This window comes from Mastomys coucha, unplaced genomic scaffold (assembly GCF_008632895.1).
Source record: "Mastomys coucha isolate ucsf_1 unplaced genomic scaffold, UCSF_Mcou_1 pScaffold9, whole genome shotgun sequence".
In the NCBI taxonomy this organism is placed as follows: Eukaryota; Metazoa; Chordata; class Mammalia; order Rodentia; family Muridae; genus Mastomys; species Mastomys coucha.
Genome location: NW_022196915.1, coordinates 11,289,529 through 11,307,579, shown reverse-complemented (window position 1 = coordinate 11,307,579; position 18,051 = coordinate 11,289,529). Strand labels below are relative to the sequence as shown.

The 18,051-nt window shown below is 45.3% G+C and overlaps 1 protein-coding gene across 1 annotated transcript in view; it reads left to right on the top strand.

Annotated features, from left to right (window-relative positions):
* Positions 1-1,658: 1,658 nt before the first annotated feature.
* The window catches only part of Polr3a (RNA polymerase III subunit A), a 39,918-nt gene continuing 23,525 nt past the window's right edge, over positions 1,659-18,051 (top strand). The window contains exons 1-14 of the mRNA XM_031361716.1: positions 1,659-1,841; positions 4,324-4,459; positions 4,700-4,837; positions 5,804-5,975; positions 6,216-6,370; positions 9,316-9,555; positions 9,668-9,830; positions 9,949-10,085; positions 12,655-12,758; positions 12,896-13,037; positions 14,691-14,831; positions 16,513-16,582; positions 17,627-17,754; positions 17,903-18,041. Coding sequence (XP_031217576.1) covers positions 1,798-1,841; positions 4,324-4,459; positions 4,700-4,837; positions 5,804-5,975; positions 6,216-6,370; positions 9,316-9,555; positions 9,668-9,830; positions 9,949-10,085; positions 12,655-12,758; positions 12,896-13,037; positions 14,691-14,831; positions 16,513-16,582; positions 17,627-17,754; positions 17,903-18,041 — 1,909 coding nt within the window. The 5' untranslated portion in view covers positions 1,659-1,797. The remainder of the gene's footprint in view (positions 1,842-4,323; positions 4,460-4,699; positions 4,838-5,803; positions 5,976-6,215; positions 6,371-9,315; positions 9,556-9,667; positions 9,831-9,948; positions 10,086-12,654; positions 12,759-12,895; positions 13,038-14,690; positions 14,832-16,512; positions 16,583-17,626; positions 17,755-17,902; positions 18,042-18,051) is intronic.

Sequence of the window (18,051 nt, the reverse complement as noted above, 5' to 3'; positions counted from 1 at the left end):
CACAAGAAGGCCTTTGGGGGGTGGGGGTGGGGTGGGGAGGCTTTGATCAGAATATAAAGAAAATAAATAAATTAATGAGGAAAAAGAGGCTTTTCAGTCAGCACCCCCACCTTACAGCAAGGGAAACAGCAGAAACCTTAACACACTCCCTCCTGTACCATGTACATGACACTGCACCGTGTTAATAAATTTTTCATAAGGTTTTCCATGTGTGATGCTTAGGATTATTTAAAACCGGACCTTAAACGAAGCCCATGCAAGGCGTTGAAAAATCCATTGCATTGCCAAGAATGATCCTAAGCTCCTGATCTTCCAGCCTTCACCTCCCAAGGGCAGCACCACACCTAGCAACAGATTGGACTGGGAGGGAGGATTGTGGTAGTTTTTGGCTTTGAGACTTACTGAGAGTCTTTAAAACTTTGCTGAGCTGGGCATGGTCATGCAAGAGAATCAAAGGTTGAAGCCTGCCCTGGACTACACAGCTACTCACAGACCAGCATGGATAACATGGCTGGATCCTGGCTCCAACTAATATTTTAAAAGAACGGAGGATGTAGGTCTACTCAGTGGCAGAACACTGTCTAATACGCAAAAGCTCTGGGATCAATCTACATTGTTCAGTATGCGATGGCTCTGGGTTCAATGCCCAGCCTTGGGTGGGAAAAAAATGATAACTATCTATTTGAGCAATGGTGACATACACCTATAAATGAGCACACCAATCCATGAAGTTCAATAAGAGGATTAGCCAAGAACTTGAGGCTACCCTGAGTTACAAAGCAAGCACCAACATACCAACTAGGGTTACATAGAAAGAACCTATCTCAAAATATATTTTGGGTTTTTTTTTTTTTTTTTTGCGTGTGTGTGAATCTTGGATCTTACACAAAATAAGCTTTTAATATTTCCTGACCCAGAAGTTGTGCTTTGCATAAAGTGGAGCAGAGTGTAAAAATGAATTAACAACCTTATTCCAAGGGATTACTGTGTAGAAGAGACCAAGCTGCACTTCTGACATCTGCCTGCACACACACAAACACACACGAGTAGGTTAGGTGCCCAAAGCAGGCTGCCTTGGGGCAGTGCTTATGGTACTATTTTACAGCAATGATCTGGGCCCCAGCGGAACTGGCTAGGAAACAGACTTAAAGAATTTCTCAGAAGCCCTTAACAGCTGGCTGAAGGCTCCTGGCTGTATCTGTCAGTCTCTTCTCTGCAGGACGGAGTTCTCATGCTAACTACCTGGCTTTTCTGAGCTGTCCCCACTCCAGTCATAAGCCCCTAAAAACTAACAAGACTTTGCAGCTGGGAGCTGTCTTCTACTTTTTTTTTTGGTTTTTCGAGACAGGGTTTCTCTGTGTATCCCTGGCTGTCCTGGAACTGTAGACCAGGCTGGCCTCGAACTCAGAAATCCGCCTGCCTCTGCCTCCCAAATGCTGGGATTAAAGACGTGCGCCATCACTGCCCGGCTAAGGTTGCTGAAGACGAATTCAATCCCTCCTTTTGCAGAGCAAGCTCTCTTACCCACTGAGCCCTATCTCCAGCTCTCTAGGTGCACTTTCATAAAGGAGCCGCTAGGTAGCGATGTAGAAGGAGGGCTCAAAGCAGCGTGCGCGAAGCCTCTCTTCATAAAGTCCCGCGGCGGAAGAGGAAGTGGCACGTGCGGCGTTCTACGGTGGCCAGGAAGGCTCCTGTGGCTTCCTTACCACTGAATACATCAGCACCCCGGGAAGGTGGTGCAGCGACAGTGGCTTTGGTAGTCGCAGCTTCGAAAAGGGCGTCCGACCAGCCGGCACCATGGTGAAGGAGCAGTTCCGCGAAACAGATGTGGCTAAGAAAATGTAAGGACGCAGCCGGAGGGGTGGGAGTGAGGTGGAGGCTGAGGTCCCGGGTCCCAGAGGGTCCCCGGTGAAGGACAGTTTTTTTTTTTTTTTCTTTTTTGGTTTTTCAAGACAGGGTTTTTCTGTATAGCCCTGGCTGTCCTGGAACTCACTCTGTAGACCAGGCTGGCCTCGAACTCAGAAATCCGCCTGCCTCTGCCTCCGAAGTGCTGGGATTAAAGGCATGCGCCACCATGCCCGGCGAGGGACAGTTGTTAAGGGAGCAAAGAAAGAAGTTCCAGGATGGGATTTCAGATTCTGAAGTGCGGGTGGCGTCCCTGAAGTACAGTGGAGAAAGTGGGATGGACGGAACAGTGTCGGAGAGGGCATTATGGGCAAAGATGCCCTCCCGAATCCCTGCGCTGATTCCTCTCTGCGAACCTTTTCCTCTGGCACGAGGAGACACAGTATAATGACTCAAGGTTGCCAGCTAGAAAGTGGCTTCACAGGCAGCTAGGTAGCAGACTCAGAAACCAAGCTGCTGTTCTGGGCTCTCTGTTTCAAAGTTTAACTATTAAACCCTAGACCCTCCTTACGACTTTTCAGGGGTTTTTTTTTTGGGGGGGGGGTGAGGCAGATCTTTTTTTCTTCTTCAACTTACGTAACAGAGTGTATTGAGGACAATGTTGTGCATTAAAGTTTCCGCACGAATGCAGTCCTTCTGATTAGTTTATTGTAGACAAATCAGCCATGATTGTGGCAAATGCAACAACAAGCAGAGGGAATACTGAGAGCACCAAGTAATAAATAAGCCTGGGCTCAGTGAGGACCAGCCTTCTTTTAAAACATGTACTGAAGGGACATGGTAGGCTGATAGACGTGAAGCTGGGGTCTTACACTATGTGAGTCTTGCATGTCGTGTCAGAGTTTTGGAGTGTTTGACCAGGACACAGTTTGAGGCCATGGCAGGGATCTAGACCGGCAATGATGGTGACTTGGGACTTGAGCTGGGGCCAGGGGTCTGAGGGTGGATGTGGGGACATTGGAGAGAAGTGGATTTAAAGGGGCATAGGGCATAAAATGGAAGAGAGAAGTAAAGACAGAGGTAAGAAAGAGATGAGATTGACAGACTTCTGCGTGGGTTACCATTCACAGGGACAGGCGTCCTACCTGGGTGACTTCACCCATCTCAGTCCTTCACACGCACTTTACTCACGTAAAAAGGATCCTCACACAGAAGCCCAGGGATGCTCTTAGAATGCAGAGGAGGTCAAGTGAGATGGCACAGGCCTATAGTTACAACACTCAGGCCAAGGCAGGAGGTCAGGAGTTTGAGGCTAGCCCAAGCTACAGAGCAAGACCCTTCACTTCAAATGCAAACTAGATCGATATCACTTGGATCTTCCAGCAGCTCTCTATAACGCCACTTGATTCCCTCCTAATTCCCAAGCCTTAGCTGCTGCAGGCCTTACTAGGCTCATCTTGTACCCTTAGCTGCCTGTGCACCACTGAGCCACTTGTTATTCTTTGATGATGCCCAGTGCAGGTGGGCCCAGGAATCTTTACCTTCTACTTCAAATGTTCATTCTCCTAATTGCCCCTTCCTACTTAGAATTCAGCTGGAAGGTCACCTTTGCAGAGAGGCCTTCTGACCAGATCCCGGCGTCCCCTCAGACTGTACCATTCCATGTTATTTTAATTCTCTATATCGTTTATGAACAGTTGGCACTCCATGGGACATTGGTTCCAAGCCCTCCTCCCACCACCACTCCAAACAGATAATTAACTCTGAGGATGTTAAGTCTTTTATTCGAAGCAAGACAGTATCTCTAGATAAACCCTTTGTCCATGCAAGTTGTTACTTGACTGTGTTCCTTAGAAAATATTGAAGGGGAGGAAGTCTGCAGACATTTGATCTAGACAGAACTTTTCAGATACACTGAGTTGGAAATGCCCATGCTCAGTTGGCTAGAGACGGCTAACCTAAAGAGAAGACATCTTTATAAACAAAGGACATCCCTAGAGGATTGTGCAATGAAGAGGGGGGTGTGTGTGACCCAGAATGGGAGGTCCAATATGTAAATGATAGCAATGGAAGAAGAAACCTCAAAAGACAGGAAGGGACTAAATGAAGACAGTAAAGAAGGAGAGGAACACTGGGGTGTAGGGAACCCAAGAGCAGAGACAGAAGCAAGTCCAGATTGGGAAGAGACTGGGGTGAACCGCATGCAACAGAGAGTAACCTGAGAAAGGTATGTTCATCACTAGGTCACCCACCAAGGGAGTGACCTTGAAAGCAATAACATCTCATGAGGAAGATAGGAACTCTTTCCCGTAGGATAACGGCATGTTTTGAAGGAAGACCCAGTTATTAAACTCTGTTTGGGTCTGGTGGAATGAGCCTGTCCAGCAAGTCGGGGGCACCTTGGTTTTGGTTGTGTCTGTTTGTATGCCTAGATTCATGGGCTTTGATAGACCTTTCCCCTGTTTGTTCCCACTGCAGAAGCCATATCTGTTTTGGAATGAAGTCCCCTGAGGAGATGCGCCAGCAGGCACATATACAGGTTGTCAGTAAGAACCTGTACAGCCAAGACAACAACCATGCCCCCTTGCTGTATGGAGTGCTTGACCATAGAATGGTAAGGCCCTGTCCCTCCCAGTGTTCCACAGTTGACACATTAAATCAGCTGGCTTGCCATGTAAGGAGGAGCCAGGGTTTCTCACCTTCTCTCCCCTCTTTGCCTGCATATTTGAGTCTGAATCCAGCCTTTGTGTGACTGACATAGACACTCAGTAGCTTCCCAGCTGGCTGTGAGTTCCTAGGATTAGGTCCCTTTCCTGTGCTCTCCCCTAATGGCTGGGTGTTCTTTCCTCCAAAGGGTACAAGTGAAAAGGATCGTCCTTGTGAGACCTGTGGGAAGAACTTGGCGGACTGTCTAGGCCACTATGGATACATTGATCTGGAGCTGCCATGCTTTCACGTCGGGTACTTCAGAGCTGTCATTGGCATCTTACAGGTCAGCAAGGGGGAAGGTCAGCAGTGCTCAGAGCTGTGACTGAGGAGGGATGTGTCCAGGAGAAGTTTCTATACTACTAAGTACATACTATTATAATCTTGCATTATGTTACATTCCTTACAGATTCTGTAATGCTCTATTTCCCTTGAGAAAGCAATAGCTGGCAGAAGAGATGGCTTAATGGGCAAAGGCAGAAAAGGAGAATCCCAGGTCGTCTCGTGCAGCCTAAGCTGCACAATGAAACCTTGCCTTAAGGTCTTAAAAATCCAGATTCCATCTGTTAAAAACTATAGGAATGGTGATATACACGTGTAATCACAAGGACTAGAGAGGCAGAGGCAGGAAGATTGCAGAATTGAAGCTAGCTTGAGATGTGGGAGTTCAAGAGCATCCTGAACTAAATAACAAGAGCCTGTCTCAAAAAACAAGGGTGGTAGGATAGATAGAGTTCATTGATAAGCATGCCTAGTGTGCATAAGGCCCTAGGTTCAATCCAGACACTGCACAAAAATAATAACAGTTCAAACGATGAAGAAAGCACAAAGAATACAACAACAAAATCCTGCTATCTGTCCTTGAGCACAAGGGCAAGGGCCTGGGAACATGGGCAGCCACTATGTGTAGATCTTGGTTTCGTGATAATTCAGTCCATGTACACAACAAAACAGTGACATTTAGTAGTAGTATTTATTTGTGTGTGTGTGTGTGTGTGTGTGTGTGTGTGTGTGTGTGTGTGTGTGTATTTGTGGGGTGGCTGCTCAATGGGGGTCAGAGGACAACTTGCAGGAGTCAGTTTTCTCCTCCTACCTTGTGGCTCCCAGGGATTGGACTCAGGTCATCAGGCTTGGCAGCAAGCCCCTTGCCCAGTGATCCATCTCACTACCTCCAGAGGTGACATTTTTAAAGAGGAAGGATTTTTTTTTTTAGCCTCTTATCTTTGTCTCCATTCTGCTTAACCTTTGAAAGATGATCTGCAAAACCTGCTGCCACATTATGCTGTCCCAGGAAGAGAAGCAGCAGTTTCTAGATTTCCTGAAGAGACCTGGCCTAACCTACCTGCAGAAGCGAGGCCTGAAGAAGAAGATCTCAGATAAGTGCCGGAAGAAAAGCACTTGTCACTACTGTGGCGCCTTTAATGGTGAGGGGAGTGCCCAGGGGCCCAGTGACACTCTTTGTTTAATGGATTAGTTTTGTATGCTGTTTTTAAGTCAGGTGTTTTCCTGTGAATTAGGATTATGGGCCCAGCAGCTGGTGTGCTCCCTAGAAAATGTTCCTTTCGCTTTGATTGTTGTAGCAATTTTGTTAGACTATAACCTTTAGACAGCATAGCTGAGAACCTGACTTTTTTAATCCTTTGTAAATTAATTCACTCTTGTAGGTACTGTAAAGAAATGTGGTTTACTGAAGATAATTCATGAAAAATACAAGACAAACAAAAAAGTTGTGGATCCCATTGTATCAAACTTCCTGCAGTCCTTTGAGACAGCCATTGAGCATAACAAAGAGGTTGAACCCCTGCTGGGAAGAGCCCAGGTGAGCTGGAAATGTATGCTGGCCTTTCTGCTTCTCTCAAACTTCATATAGGGGCTCACACATGCACACAAATGCACTCATACACATCCCTTCCCTCTTCTGCTCTCCATCCCCAGTATACCCACAATCTTTAAAAAGAAAAGAGGCAGGCCGGGCTGTGGTGGCGCACGCCTTTAATCCCAGCACTTGGGAGGCAGAGGCAGTCGGATTTCTGAGTTCGAGGCCAGCCTGGTCTACAGAGTGAGTTCCAGGACAGCCAGGGCTACACAGAGAAACCCTGTCTCAAAAAAAAAAAAAAAAAAAAGAAAAGAGGGTTTTATTTTGTCTCTCCCCATAGCACCTCCCAGGACTGTGATAGGTGTATGTCTGGTGCAAAATTTATTTGAATTGGCTTTGTAACCACTTGGTTGGCTGGGATTTCCCTTTAGGGTTTTTCTTTCCTAGTAGACATGGTCTCAGGGTATAGCCCAAGATCTTCTCATAACTCCTCAGTCTTCTAAGTGCTGGCAGTTCAGGCTTGTGCTCCTACACCCAGGTCATGGGTGGAGCTGGTTATTCCAGCCCAGTCTAAGCCATTGTGGGCAGCACCATATGATTAAGTAGAAAAGGACCTACAACAAGATTCTCAAGCAATATGGGTCCCCGAGGCACTGGACAGTCCTCAAAAGACTAGTGAGTCCTCAAACTCATGTCACACAGTACACGTCCTGAGGTCAGCAGTCCCCCACATCCTCTGTGCCTGCTTGCTGTGTTCCTGGCCTATGGTTCCTGGTCTCTGCATCCTTGTGTAGTGTATAGTTGCCAGCAGCCTCTTTCCAGTGTCCCCTAGCTGGCTGCTGAGTCTCTCCGAGAGCTGCTCTTGCTAATAAGTGGTCTCTAGACTTCTCAGTCCTCTGGCCTTTCAGTTGCATGACATTCCAGGGCCCTTTCTAGATGCAGCTGCTTCTCAGCTGAGGTCTGGCCTCTCTGTCCTTTTCCTACCATTTCTCAATGGATTTGAAGATTTCCTACCCTCTTTTCTCAGATGGTAGGGAGGTGTTCATGGCTGGAAGACAGGAGCTACTTAACCAATGTCATCCCTGCTGTCCACAGTTGCCTTCTATGCTTTGGGGTCCTAATGGCAGTAGCAATTCAGATGTTTCTGTCTAACGTTTCTCTCCTAGGTTCCTAGAGAAAATGTTTGTTAATATCAACTTAAGTATAACATTTCATTATTGAAATACAAGATTTAGTTAATAAAATCCCTAGAAAATGTAATAAGTAGAAAGCAACCCACATAATGACTTAAAAAAATAAAATAAAAAATAAAGATAGCCGGGCAGTGGTGGCGCATACCTTTGATCCCAGCACTTGGGAGGCAGAGGCAGGCAGATTTCTGAGTTCGAGGCCAGCCTGGTCTACAGAGTGAGTTCCAGGACAGTCAGGGCTATACAGAGAAACCCTGTCTTGAAAAACCAAAAAAAAAAAAAGATATATTTATTTTATATATGTGAGTACATTGTTGCTGACTACAGACACACCAGAAGAGGGCATGGGATCCCATTACAGATGGTTGTGAGCCACCATGTAGTTGCTGGGAATTGAACTCAGGACCTTTGGAAGAGCAGTCAGTGCTCTTAACCACTGAGCCATCTCTCCAGTCCCTATTTATTTTATGTATGTGAGTACACTGTTGCTCTCTTCACACACACCAGAAGAGGACATCAGATCCCATTACAGATGGTTGTGAGCCATCATGTGGTTGCTGGGAATTGAACTCAGGACCTCTGGGAGAACAGTCAATACTTTTAACCTCTGAGCCATCTCTCCAGCTCCCATTTGCTTTTGTTTTGAGATATGGTCTTTATATGTCAGTGGTTTTCAACCTATGCATCTTGACTGCAGGGGTCGAACAACCCTTTCACAGGGGTCATCTGAGACCATCAGAAAGCACAGTAACAAAATTACAGTTATGAAATGTAATGAAAACAATTTATGGTTGGGGGGTCACCACAACATGAGAAACTGTATTAAAGGGTCAAAGCATTAGGAAGGTTGAAAACCACTGTTTTATGTAGTCCTGGCTGTCCTGGAACTCACTACATAGACCAGGCTGGCCTGCCTCTGCTTCCCAAAAGCTGGGATTAAAGGCATGTGACACCAGGCCTGGCTCTATTCTTAGTATTTTTAGATCTCTGATCAGATCACTTGCCTTGTTCTTAATAAGTTAGCAGCTCATAGCTTTACATTTTTACATTTAACATATACATTTACATTTACATTTTACATTTAACATATATTTTTGTTGATTCTTTAAGAAGTCCATATATATATACAATATATTTTTATCATGTTCTCTCTACTTTTCTTCTGCATCCTCTCAGATCCATGGCTTGTCCCTTCCTACTTTTGTGTTCTCTGTCTATTAAATAACCCACCAAGTCAGGTTTATGCTGCCCATATATCAAGAGTGAGGTCATCACTGGAACATGATTAGCCCAGCAGGAGACACACCCTTAAAGAGGCCCTTCCCTAAGGGCCATCAACTAGCCATGGCTCCTCAGCTTGGCATGGTGTCTTATGAGCCCTGGCCATCCGTTCACCACATAACACTTTAATGAACTTAATTCAAAGGTAATACATAAGCTTATTAGGAAAAACCTGATTATAATAAAAAGAAAACAAAGACTCAGTTAAGTGCTTGCAAAAGGATTTGTGATGAATATCTAGAACCCAGATGTTGAGGAAGCCAGTGTGGTGATATATGCTTATTCCCAGCTGTGGGGAAGCAGAGACAGGTGCAGCCCTAGGACTTGGCTGGCCAGCTAGCCCTAGGCAATTCTCCACTACATAGCAAGTTTGAGGCTAGGTAGAATCCTGTCTCCAAGCAAAGCAAACAGGGAAGGATAACCTTACCAACCTGTGGAAACTAACCTACTATCCCCATTCCTTCCTACTTCCCGTAGGAGAACTTGAATCCCTTAGTGGTTCTGAACTTGTTTAAGCGCATCCCCGCTGAAGATGTCCCGTTACTTCTTATGAACCCAGAAGCTGGAAAGCCCTCTGATTTGATTCTCACCCGACTTTTGGTACCTCCCCTGTGTATCAGACCTTCTGTCGTGAGTGATTTGAAGTCTGGAACCAATGAAGATGATCTAACAATGAAACTGACAGAGATCATTTTCCTAAATGATGTCATTAAAAAGGTCAGTGTTTCCCATTAACTTTTGCATCCTGCAGTGAGTGCATCTGGAGATGTTTGCACAGTAAAATTTGAGAAAACTCAGAGGAGGCTTGTCTCTGATCTCTGTACTCTAGCACCGGATCTCAGGAGCCAAGACACAGATGATCATGGAGGACTGGGATTTCCTGCAGCTGCAGTGTGCCCTCTACATCAACAGTGAGCTCTCTGGGATCCCTCTCAACATGGCACCTAAGAAGTGGACTCGAGGCTTTGTGCAGCGCCTGAAGGGGAAACAGGGTAGGTTCTTGACAAGATGTGCCATTGTCACCTGTTGTGGGAGCAGATGTCTGTTCAGATAACCACCAAACAGCACAGAGTGTGGCATGGGACTCATGATGCGCTCTGATTTATTTAGGTCGATTTCGAGGTAATCTATCAGGGAAGAGGGTGGATTTTTCTGGCCGAACAGTCATCTCACCTGACCCCAACCTTCGGATTGATGAAGTAGCCGTGCCAGTTCATGTGGCCAAAATTCTAACTTTTCCTGAGAAGGTAAGTAGCATTCAGCTGCCCAGTTCTTTTTTTTCAGTCCAGTGTTTTCATTTGGATAGTTCATGCTACACATATAAGCAAATATCCAGAAACCCATGCAGCTTTGTGAAAATATCTCATTCTTCTTTATTTATGGGAGTTTGTTTTCTTTTTAAATGGGTACCCTGTCTTCCTGTATATCTACATGCCAGAAGAGGGCATCAGATCCCACTGTAGATGGTGGTGGTCCACCATGAGGATTGAGTTTAGAAGCCTGGAAGACCAGTCAGTGCTCTTAACCCCTTAGCCACCTCTCCATTCATTTCACTTTAATCACACAGCCTCTGTAAACCTCTGTACTGATATGGTCATTGTTGGTAGTTGTTGGGTGTTTGCTGTTGTAGTGGTAGGGATCTGACCTGGGACGACTTGTGCCATGCATATAAGCACTCAACACCCTGCTCCACAGACCAAAAGCAGAACCTTATGGACTCTAAGGAGATGAGTATTATCAAATAGCTATAGCCAATAATAGGTTTTTGTTTTGTTTTGTGTTTTTTTAAGATTTTATTTATTTTATGTATGTGAGTATACTGTAACTGCCTTCATACACACCAGAAGAGAGCAACATATCCTATTACAGATGGCTGTGAGCCACCAGTCATTGCTGGGAATTGAACTCAGGACCTCTGGAAGAGCAGTCAGTGCTCTTAACCACTGAGCCATCTCTCCAGCCCATCAATAATAGTTTTTTTTAAAGTGCTTTGTTTTGTTTCTCTTAAGGTATGGCTTGGTTTTTTTGAGACAGGATCTTACTATATAGCTAGAACTCACTATGTAGACCAAGCTGGCCTTTAATTCACAGAGCTCCTCCTGTCTCTGCCTCCCAAGTGTGGGATTAAAGGCATGTGCCACCACTGCTCAGCTCAGCTTTTTAAGGGTTTTTTGGTTTGTTTGTTTGTTTGGTTGGTTGGTTTTTTGAGACAGGGTTTCTCGGTGTAGCCCAGGCTGTCCTGGAACTCTATAGACCAGGCCGGTCTCGAACTCAGAAATCCTCCTGCCTCTGCCTCCCAAGTGCTGGGATTAAAAGCGTGCGCCACCACTGCTTGGCTGCTTTTTAAGGGTTTAAAGGGCTGATGAAGTACTTAAGTTACTTTATGTTTTGTTTTTATTTTGCTTGTGTTTGTGTTTGTACACATGCATGAGTGTGAGTGCACGTGTCCTGTAGTGTGCATGTGGAAGTCAGAGCGCAACTCTAGGAGTCAGTTCTCTCCACAGTGAGTTCCAGTGACTGAGCTCCAGTCCTCAAACCTGCTGCAGATGCTTTTACTAAGCCATGGAGCCATCTCCCCAGCTCTTACCGTATCCTGTCACTTAGAGACAGCTGCAAAGGAAAAAAGAAAGCTTTTTTATATTTGCAAAACAAAAGAGTCCACTTTTTCTCTTTATGTATTTTATTTCCCCTTTTTCCCAGTGCTGGAGAAGGAACTGAGGCCTCATTTCAGGCTCTTTCAGCAGTGTTTTAAACCAAGACGTCATGCCCTCTGCTCAGGCTTCCCCCAAACACCAAAACCCACTCAGTGCATTTCAGTTGGTCAGTGTTACTTAACCATTCAGGCTCTTAGGTTTTGGTGATGTGGGCATGTTGAGTTGCATGATGGCTGGGGAGTGTGGTCTTTGGAGTATTCTCTGTCATTTTCCTGTTTATGAATACATACATTCCATCTCTGTTCCCTGACTTGTTTTTCCTACTGACAACACTTTGAACATCTTTATTGGTTTAATCCTCATATTTTAAATTATTTCACTGAAAATGTTTTCCTAAATAGTACTATTAAATAAAATAGGCAGTGTTTCTCATTTGCTTGTACATTTTGCAGTCTAGCCATCCAAAAACTTCTGGTCACACAATTGTCAAAATAATCAAAACAATCAGTTCTTCTTCCTAGTTAGTTTTCTTGGGATGGGTTATTAGTTCTTAAACTATAGAATCACAGAGTCAAGGAGTTTGATCATTTAAAGCTGTTGCTGGTCACTCAAAAAGCCTGTAGCAGTCTGCATTCAGTTCACATTCTGTGAGTTTATATCAGCTGGTGGTTACAGTACACCCAATCCTGAGCTCTGCATGGGCACCTGGAGCACTGTAGGGCCTGCTCATAAAAGCTTGTTGATTAGTTGCATTTATAGACCTGTGATTTATAGACAGTCTGGATCATCAGTGCTTGTGGTAAGCCAGTTCCACATGTCCTGATTTGAATGAAAAATGATGTAATGCCTTCCCATGATACTGCTGACTGAGAAGTTACAGAGCGTGGCCCATGGTGCTGCTGCCATATCTTCTAAGTCCTAGAGCCTCGTAGACATTGCAGATGCAGTTACCACAGATTACAATCCAGGACAGTGTTACACAGTGCAGATTTGGAGACTGAGAAGGGACTTCACCGTGCCTCCTTAGATCTAGGCTCCTGTCTGCCAGCTTGTTCTTAAACTTCTGTCAAGCCCTATGGTAGCTTTCTTTCTCTTAGAACTATACAAGGAACAACTGAGTACTGTTGGCTGTTTCACTGTGTTTTTTATCATAATCCTGTAGGTGAACAAAGCAAACATCAATTTTTTGAGGAAACTGGTTCGAAATGGCCCGGATGTTCACCCAGGAGCCAATTTCATCCAACAAAGACACATGCAGATGAAAAGGTAATGCTTTCCCAGTGGTATGGGATTCACTTTCCTTTATGGCACTGCTCACCAGGACGACGGCATGCATTCCAGATAGTGCCATTTTGGAATGTGGAGAACTTAGTTCAGAGACCATGTGTATCCTGCACCTTTAGGTTCCTGAAGTACGGAAATCGGGAAAAGATGGCTCAGGAGCTCAAATTCGGCGACATTGTAGAGAGACACCTGATAGATGGAGATGTGGTATTGTTCAACCGGCAGCCCTCACTGCACAAACTGAGCATCATGGCCCATCTGGTGAGTGTGATTTCCTGCTGAGTGGGAACTTATAGGGTATATGCAGAGCTGAATACTGAATGAGTTAAGTTGCTGGAAATCTCAAAGTTTTAAACTTTGAACTTTATCTTTCGGTTTAAATAAAATTTATTTTAGCCTTTAAAATTTAGTGTGTGAGTGAGTAAGAGAGTGTGTGTGTGTGTGTCTGTGTGTGTGTGTCTGTGTGTCTGTGTCTGTGTGTCTGTGTGTGTGTCTGTGGTCGTGCCTTGATGCATATGTGGAGTTAGGGAACACCTTGCAGAAATTGATTCTCTTCTTCTCCTATGTGCTTCACAGTTATTTGTGTGTGTGTGTGTGTGTGTGTGTGTGTGTGTGTGTGTGTGTGTGTACCATATGTGCACAGGTACCTGTAGTTACCCAAAGTGGGTATGGGATTCTCTGAACTGGAATTACAGGCAGTGTGAAAGGACCAGAGTGGGCTGGGAACCAAACGTGAGTGCTCTGGAGTACTGAGTGCTTCTAACCTAAGAACTATCTGCAGCCCCTCCCTTAAGAGGTTTTCAGATGCAAGCTGGAAGAACCAGACTGACAGCACAGTGGCACAGATCGAATTGAGAGTTGCTGTGAAAACGGCAGAAGTGGTTTCAGTTTGCAAAGGCAGATGTGTTGTGCACACAGCTTTATATAAAATAGGCAGAAAATCATTTGGTTTTGCTTTTGCCTGTTAACTTATCAATTAAAATACTTTTGCATCCCAGCAGAGGCAGACATGGCTCTCAAGAGCTGTGTGCTGTGGGCTCACCTGCAGATGAGGCTCTGCTCCTGCCTTTCATCCCTGTGAGCTCCAAGTGAGCCTAAAGGTCTCACCAGATTCAGGTTCACCTCATTGGCAGAACTGATTTAGATGGTGTTGGTTATTGTGCTTGGCTTGTTTGGGGAGGTTTATGTAATCTGACCACCCACTCTTGCTGATGCTAACCAAAAGAATCAAATTCTGAGGCTGCAAAGGGAGCCCTAATTCCCAATTTCTTTCTGTTCTTATTAATTATTCAGATGAATTTTAGTGAAACTATTTCCTCCAGGGCTATATAGAGAAACTCTGTCTCGAAAAAAACCAAAAAGAAAGAAAGAGAAAGAGAGAGACAGAGAGAAAGAAAGGAAGAAAGAAAGAAAGGAAGGAAGGAAGAAAGAAAGAAAGAAAGAAAGAAAGAAAGAAAGAAAGAAAGAAATAAAGAAAGAAAAAAAGAAAGAAAGAAAGAGAGAAACAAATGAAAGAAATTTCCTTTGCTGTTAGGGCAGCGGCTGACCCTGAAGTACAGTTCACAGAGGAAAGACAGTATTCATGGCTAGTTCTTTCCCTTCCTTTTCAGTCTGGGGGGTTGAGACTCAGTCACTTCCAGGTTACTTACAAGATAGGTTTAGTTTCTTTGTTTTTTTGACTTCCACCTGTTATAAACTCAGTGTGAAACTTTGTGAATGCTTGGGTAGTGTGGACTGTATCTATCTCCTGTGTTGGTATCTGCCTCATAGTTTGTTAAATTTGTCTTGGTCTCCCAGAGTTTGTTGACTAAATCTACAAACGAGTATATTTACCACAACAGAACATGTAGAAGTTCTTTTCTTTTGGAAATGCCTAAGTTCTTTTCCTATTTTGTTTTGTTTGTTGTTCTACAGGCCAGGGTCAAGCCCCACCGGACCTTCAGGTTCAATGAATGTGTCTGCACCCCCTACAATGCAGACTTTGATGGGGATGAAATGAACCTTCATCTTCCCCAGACAGAGGAAGCCAAAGCAGAGGCCCTTGTTCTTATGGGGGTAAGTAGTGGGATGCTGCCTATGAGAAGGGCCCCACATGAAATGGCAGTGCAGGTCAATGCCAAGCTCACCCGGGCAGTGGTGGCGCATGACTTTAATCCCAGCGCTTAGGAGGCAGAGGCAGGCTGATCTCTTTGAGTTCAAGGCCAGCCTCCTCTACAGAGTGAGTTCCAGGTCAGCCAGGGCTACACTGAGAAACTGTCTGAAAGAAAAGAAGGAAAGAGAAGAAATAGCCTGGCATGGTGATGCATGCCTATAATTCTAGCACTTAAGAACCTGAGCTACAGAGTGAGACCCAGCCCACTGGAAGTAGACAAGAACATTATGAGTTCAAGGCCAGCATGTACTACATGATCCTGTCTCAAAAAAGGGGGAAAGGGGGAGTGCATCAGTTTCAGTGTGGGCCTTGTTGGGGAAGATGCCCTAGTAAGTGTGTGTTCTAAATGAAACTTTATTAAAGGGCTCTGCGGTAACTATTTTCTCCTCTAAACTTAATCATTTCTGCAGCTATGGCTGCAGAGGTTCTATGATAGGGAGGTTCGTGCCTGCTCATCGGAGTTGATCTCTGTCTTTTGTACTGTCCTCACTGCCCTTCCTAACCCTGCCACACATGACACTGTTGGGTGTCTCTTCTGTAGGGCTATGCCCCTCTAATAATTCCTGACTAGTTACTTGGTATAGCTTTGGACTTTGTGGATTTTAATTGGGGTCTATGTGTGGTGCCGTTGAACTCATGAGCTCAAGTGATCCTCCTGCCTTATCTCCCTAGTGGTTAAGACTGCACACATTACACTACCTCTAGCTTACATTTTTACATATAAGCTAATCTGTGTTATAGTTGTAAGTATTCCATAATCCTACCCCGAAAAAATCACTTGTAGGGAGAGTGTGGCTGTGGTGCTATGGTGGACTCTTTCCTGACATGTTCAAAGCCTTTAATTCAGTCCCCAGTCCCACTAAATGTAAATTAAGTTAAAACAAACCAAACAAAAAAAAAGCCCGTTATTTTTTGCGCCTTCTGTAGTGTTGGGGTTGACTCATAGCCTTGTACTCTTGACTACTAAGCTGCACTCAGCCTCCACGTTTTCATTGTTGAGATGGACTTGGTTTATAGCACAGGCTAGCTTAGAACTCCCTGAGATCCTCCTACATCTGATTTCAGCCCTAATATAGCAGACATGAAATAACCACGTTTAGCCACAGGCTTCATCACTAATGTGATACTTACGACTTCGTCGTGGACGTTAGAAGGTTCCCACCCTGACATGGAAGCTTCTGTCTGCTCTCAAGTGCTGTTAGAACGTAACAGCTCAAACACGAGAAATGGCTCCGTTCTCTTGTGATTGTGGAGAATTGTGGCCTTGGCCAGTTTCAGAGATAACACTCCCCTTAGCACTCACGGAAGGGAGTTCTTAGCTGACTGGGTTCACACTAGCTAGTGCTAGTGCTGGAGAAGCTGAGGCTGGAGGATCACTATGAGTTCCAGGCCAGCCTGGGTTACAGAGTGAGCTCTAGGCCAACCTGGGCTACAGAGTGGGTGCCTACTAGAGTTTTTTTTTTCCCTTGATAAGGAAGCTATCAGGTCATAAGAATACTGGGTAGAGACCTCTCAGTTCAGCAGTCCTGTGATGCAGGCTGCAGTGTCCAGCTAGTGTCCGACGTGTACTTGTTTCTCCTCCAGACCAAAGCCAACCTTGTAACTCCACGAAATGGGGAGCCACTCATTGCTGCCATTCAGGACTTCTTAACAGGTGAGTTTGTGGAATTAACTTGAAAGGACACTGAATTTTCAGCATGGTGATTCGCATGATGGCCTAAATTGAACACTATGCATTTTATGCTGTTCATGTGTTGGTTTGAGACGGGGTCCCTCTGTATGTATGGCTTAGGCTGGTCCCACACTCCCAGGTGTCAGGGCTATAGGTGTGCACCTTTGTGTTCTGCGCTGTGTTCAGGTTTGTCATTTGCCCTTGAGCTTGACAGAAGTATTTTTTTTTTTTTGTTAAAGATTTATTTTATTTCATTTTTATGGGTATGAATACACTGTAGCTGTACAGATGACTGTAAGCCATCATGTGTGTGGCTGCTGTTGATGTCAGGACCTCTGCTGCCCCGCTCGCTCCGGCCCCGTAATTTCTGCAGCTGTCTTCAGACACACCAGAAGAGGGCGTCTGATCTTATTATGGGTGGTTGTGAGCCGCCATGTGGTTGCTGGGATCCGAACTCAGTACCTTCGGAAGAGCAGTCACTCTTACCCGCTGAGCCATCTCGCCAGCCCCAGAAGTATTTTTTTTAAAAACTGGTTATTTAATCATTTGATTCTGGGTGCACTCACTGACTTTGCATTTATTTTTCTGTTGTTTCTTTTGTGGTGGAGGCTTAGGGAGAGAAGTTGGGGACAGGAACGTTGCTCTAGGTAGCTGAGTCTAGGGGATTTGGTGGGACTTCATATAGGCTGAACTGGGGCAGCAATTTGGAAGGTCTTCATGTAGGCTGAGTATGTGTTAGGAGGGGCTCGTTAGGGCTTCATCTGGGCTGGCTCTGAGCTCACGATGCAGCCAAGACTGATCTTCCTGAGACTTCAAGTTCTCTAGGCCTAGTATCTAGCCCAGGTACTGCCACAGCTCTGAGGCAGGGTATGAAACAAAGCCACTTCACTAACTTTGGAGCAGAGTCGGGGCACAGTCAACACCTCTGTTTTAATTCTTCTTGGGGAAACAGACTTGAAGGTTAAAAGTGTGTGTGCTGCTCCAGTATGACTCCTTTTCTTTTTGTGCTGGTTTTTACCTTCTTAGGTGCTTACCTCCTCACCCTCAAGGACACTTTCTTTGATCGAGCCAAGGCTTGCCAGATCATCGCTTCAATACTGGTTGGCAAAGATGAAAAAATTAAAGTGCGCCTCCCACCACCTACAATACTAAAGGTGTGTTGGGGTCCGTGTGGGTTGGGGGTAGAGTGGAGGGGGCTGTGCTGCTGCTGGGCTTGCCTGTCCCCACTGCACCCTCTTGCCTTACTGAAGTGGGCTGTGGTGAGAGCAGACCAGCCCTCATCTGCCCTCTCCTTTCCTCCAGCCTGTCACCCTGTGGACCGGAAAGCAGATCTTCAGTGTCATCCTCAGACCTAGTGATGACAATCCAGTGAGGGCCAACCTCCGAACCAAGGGCAAGCAGTACTCTGGCAAGGGGGAAGACCTCTGTACCAACGACTCCTGTGAGTGGAA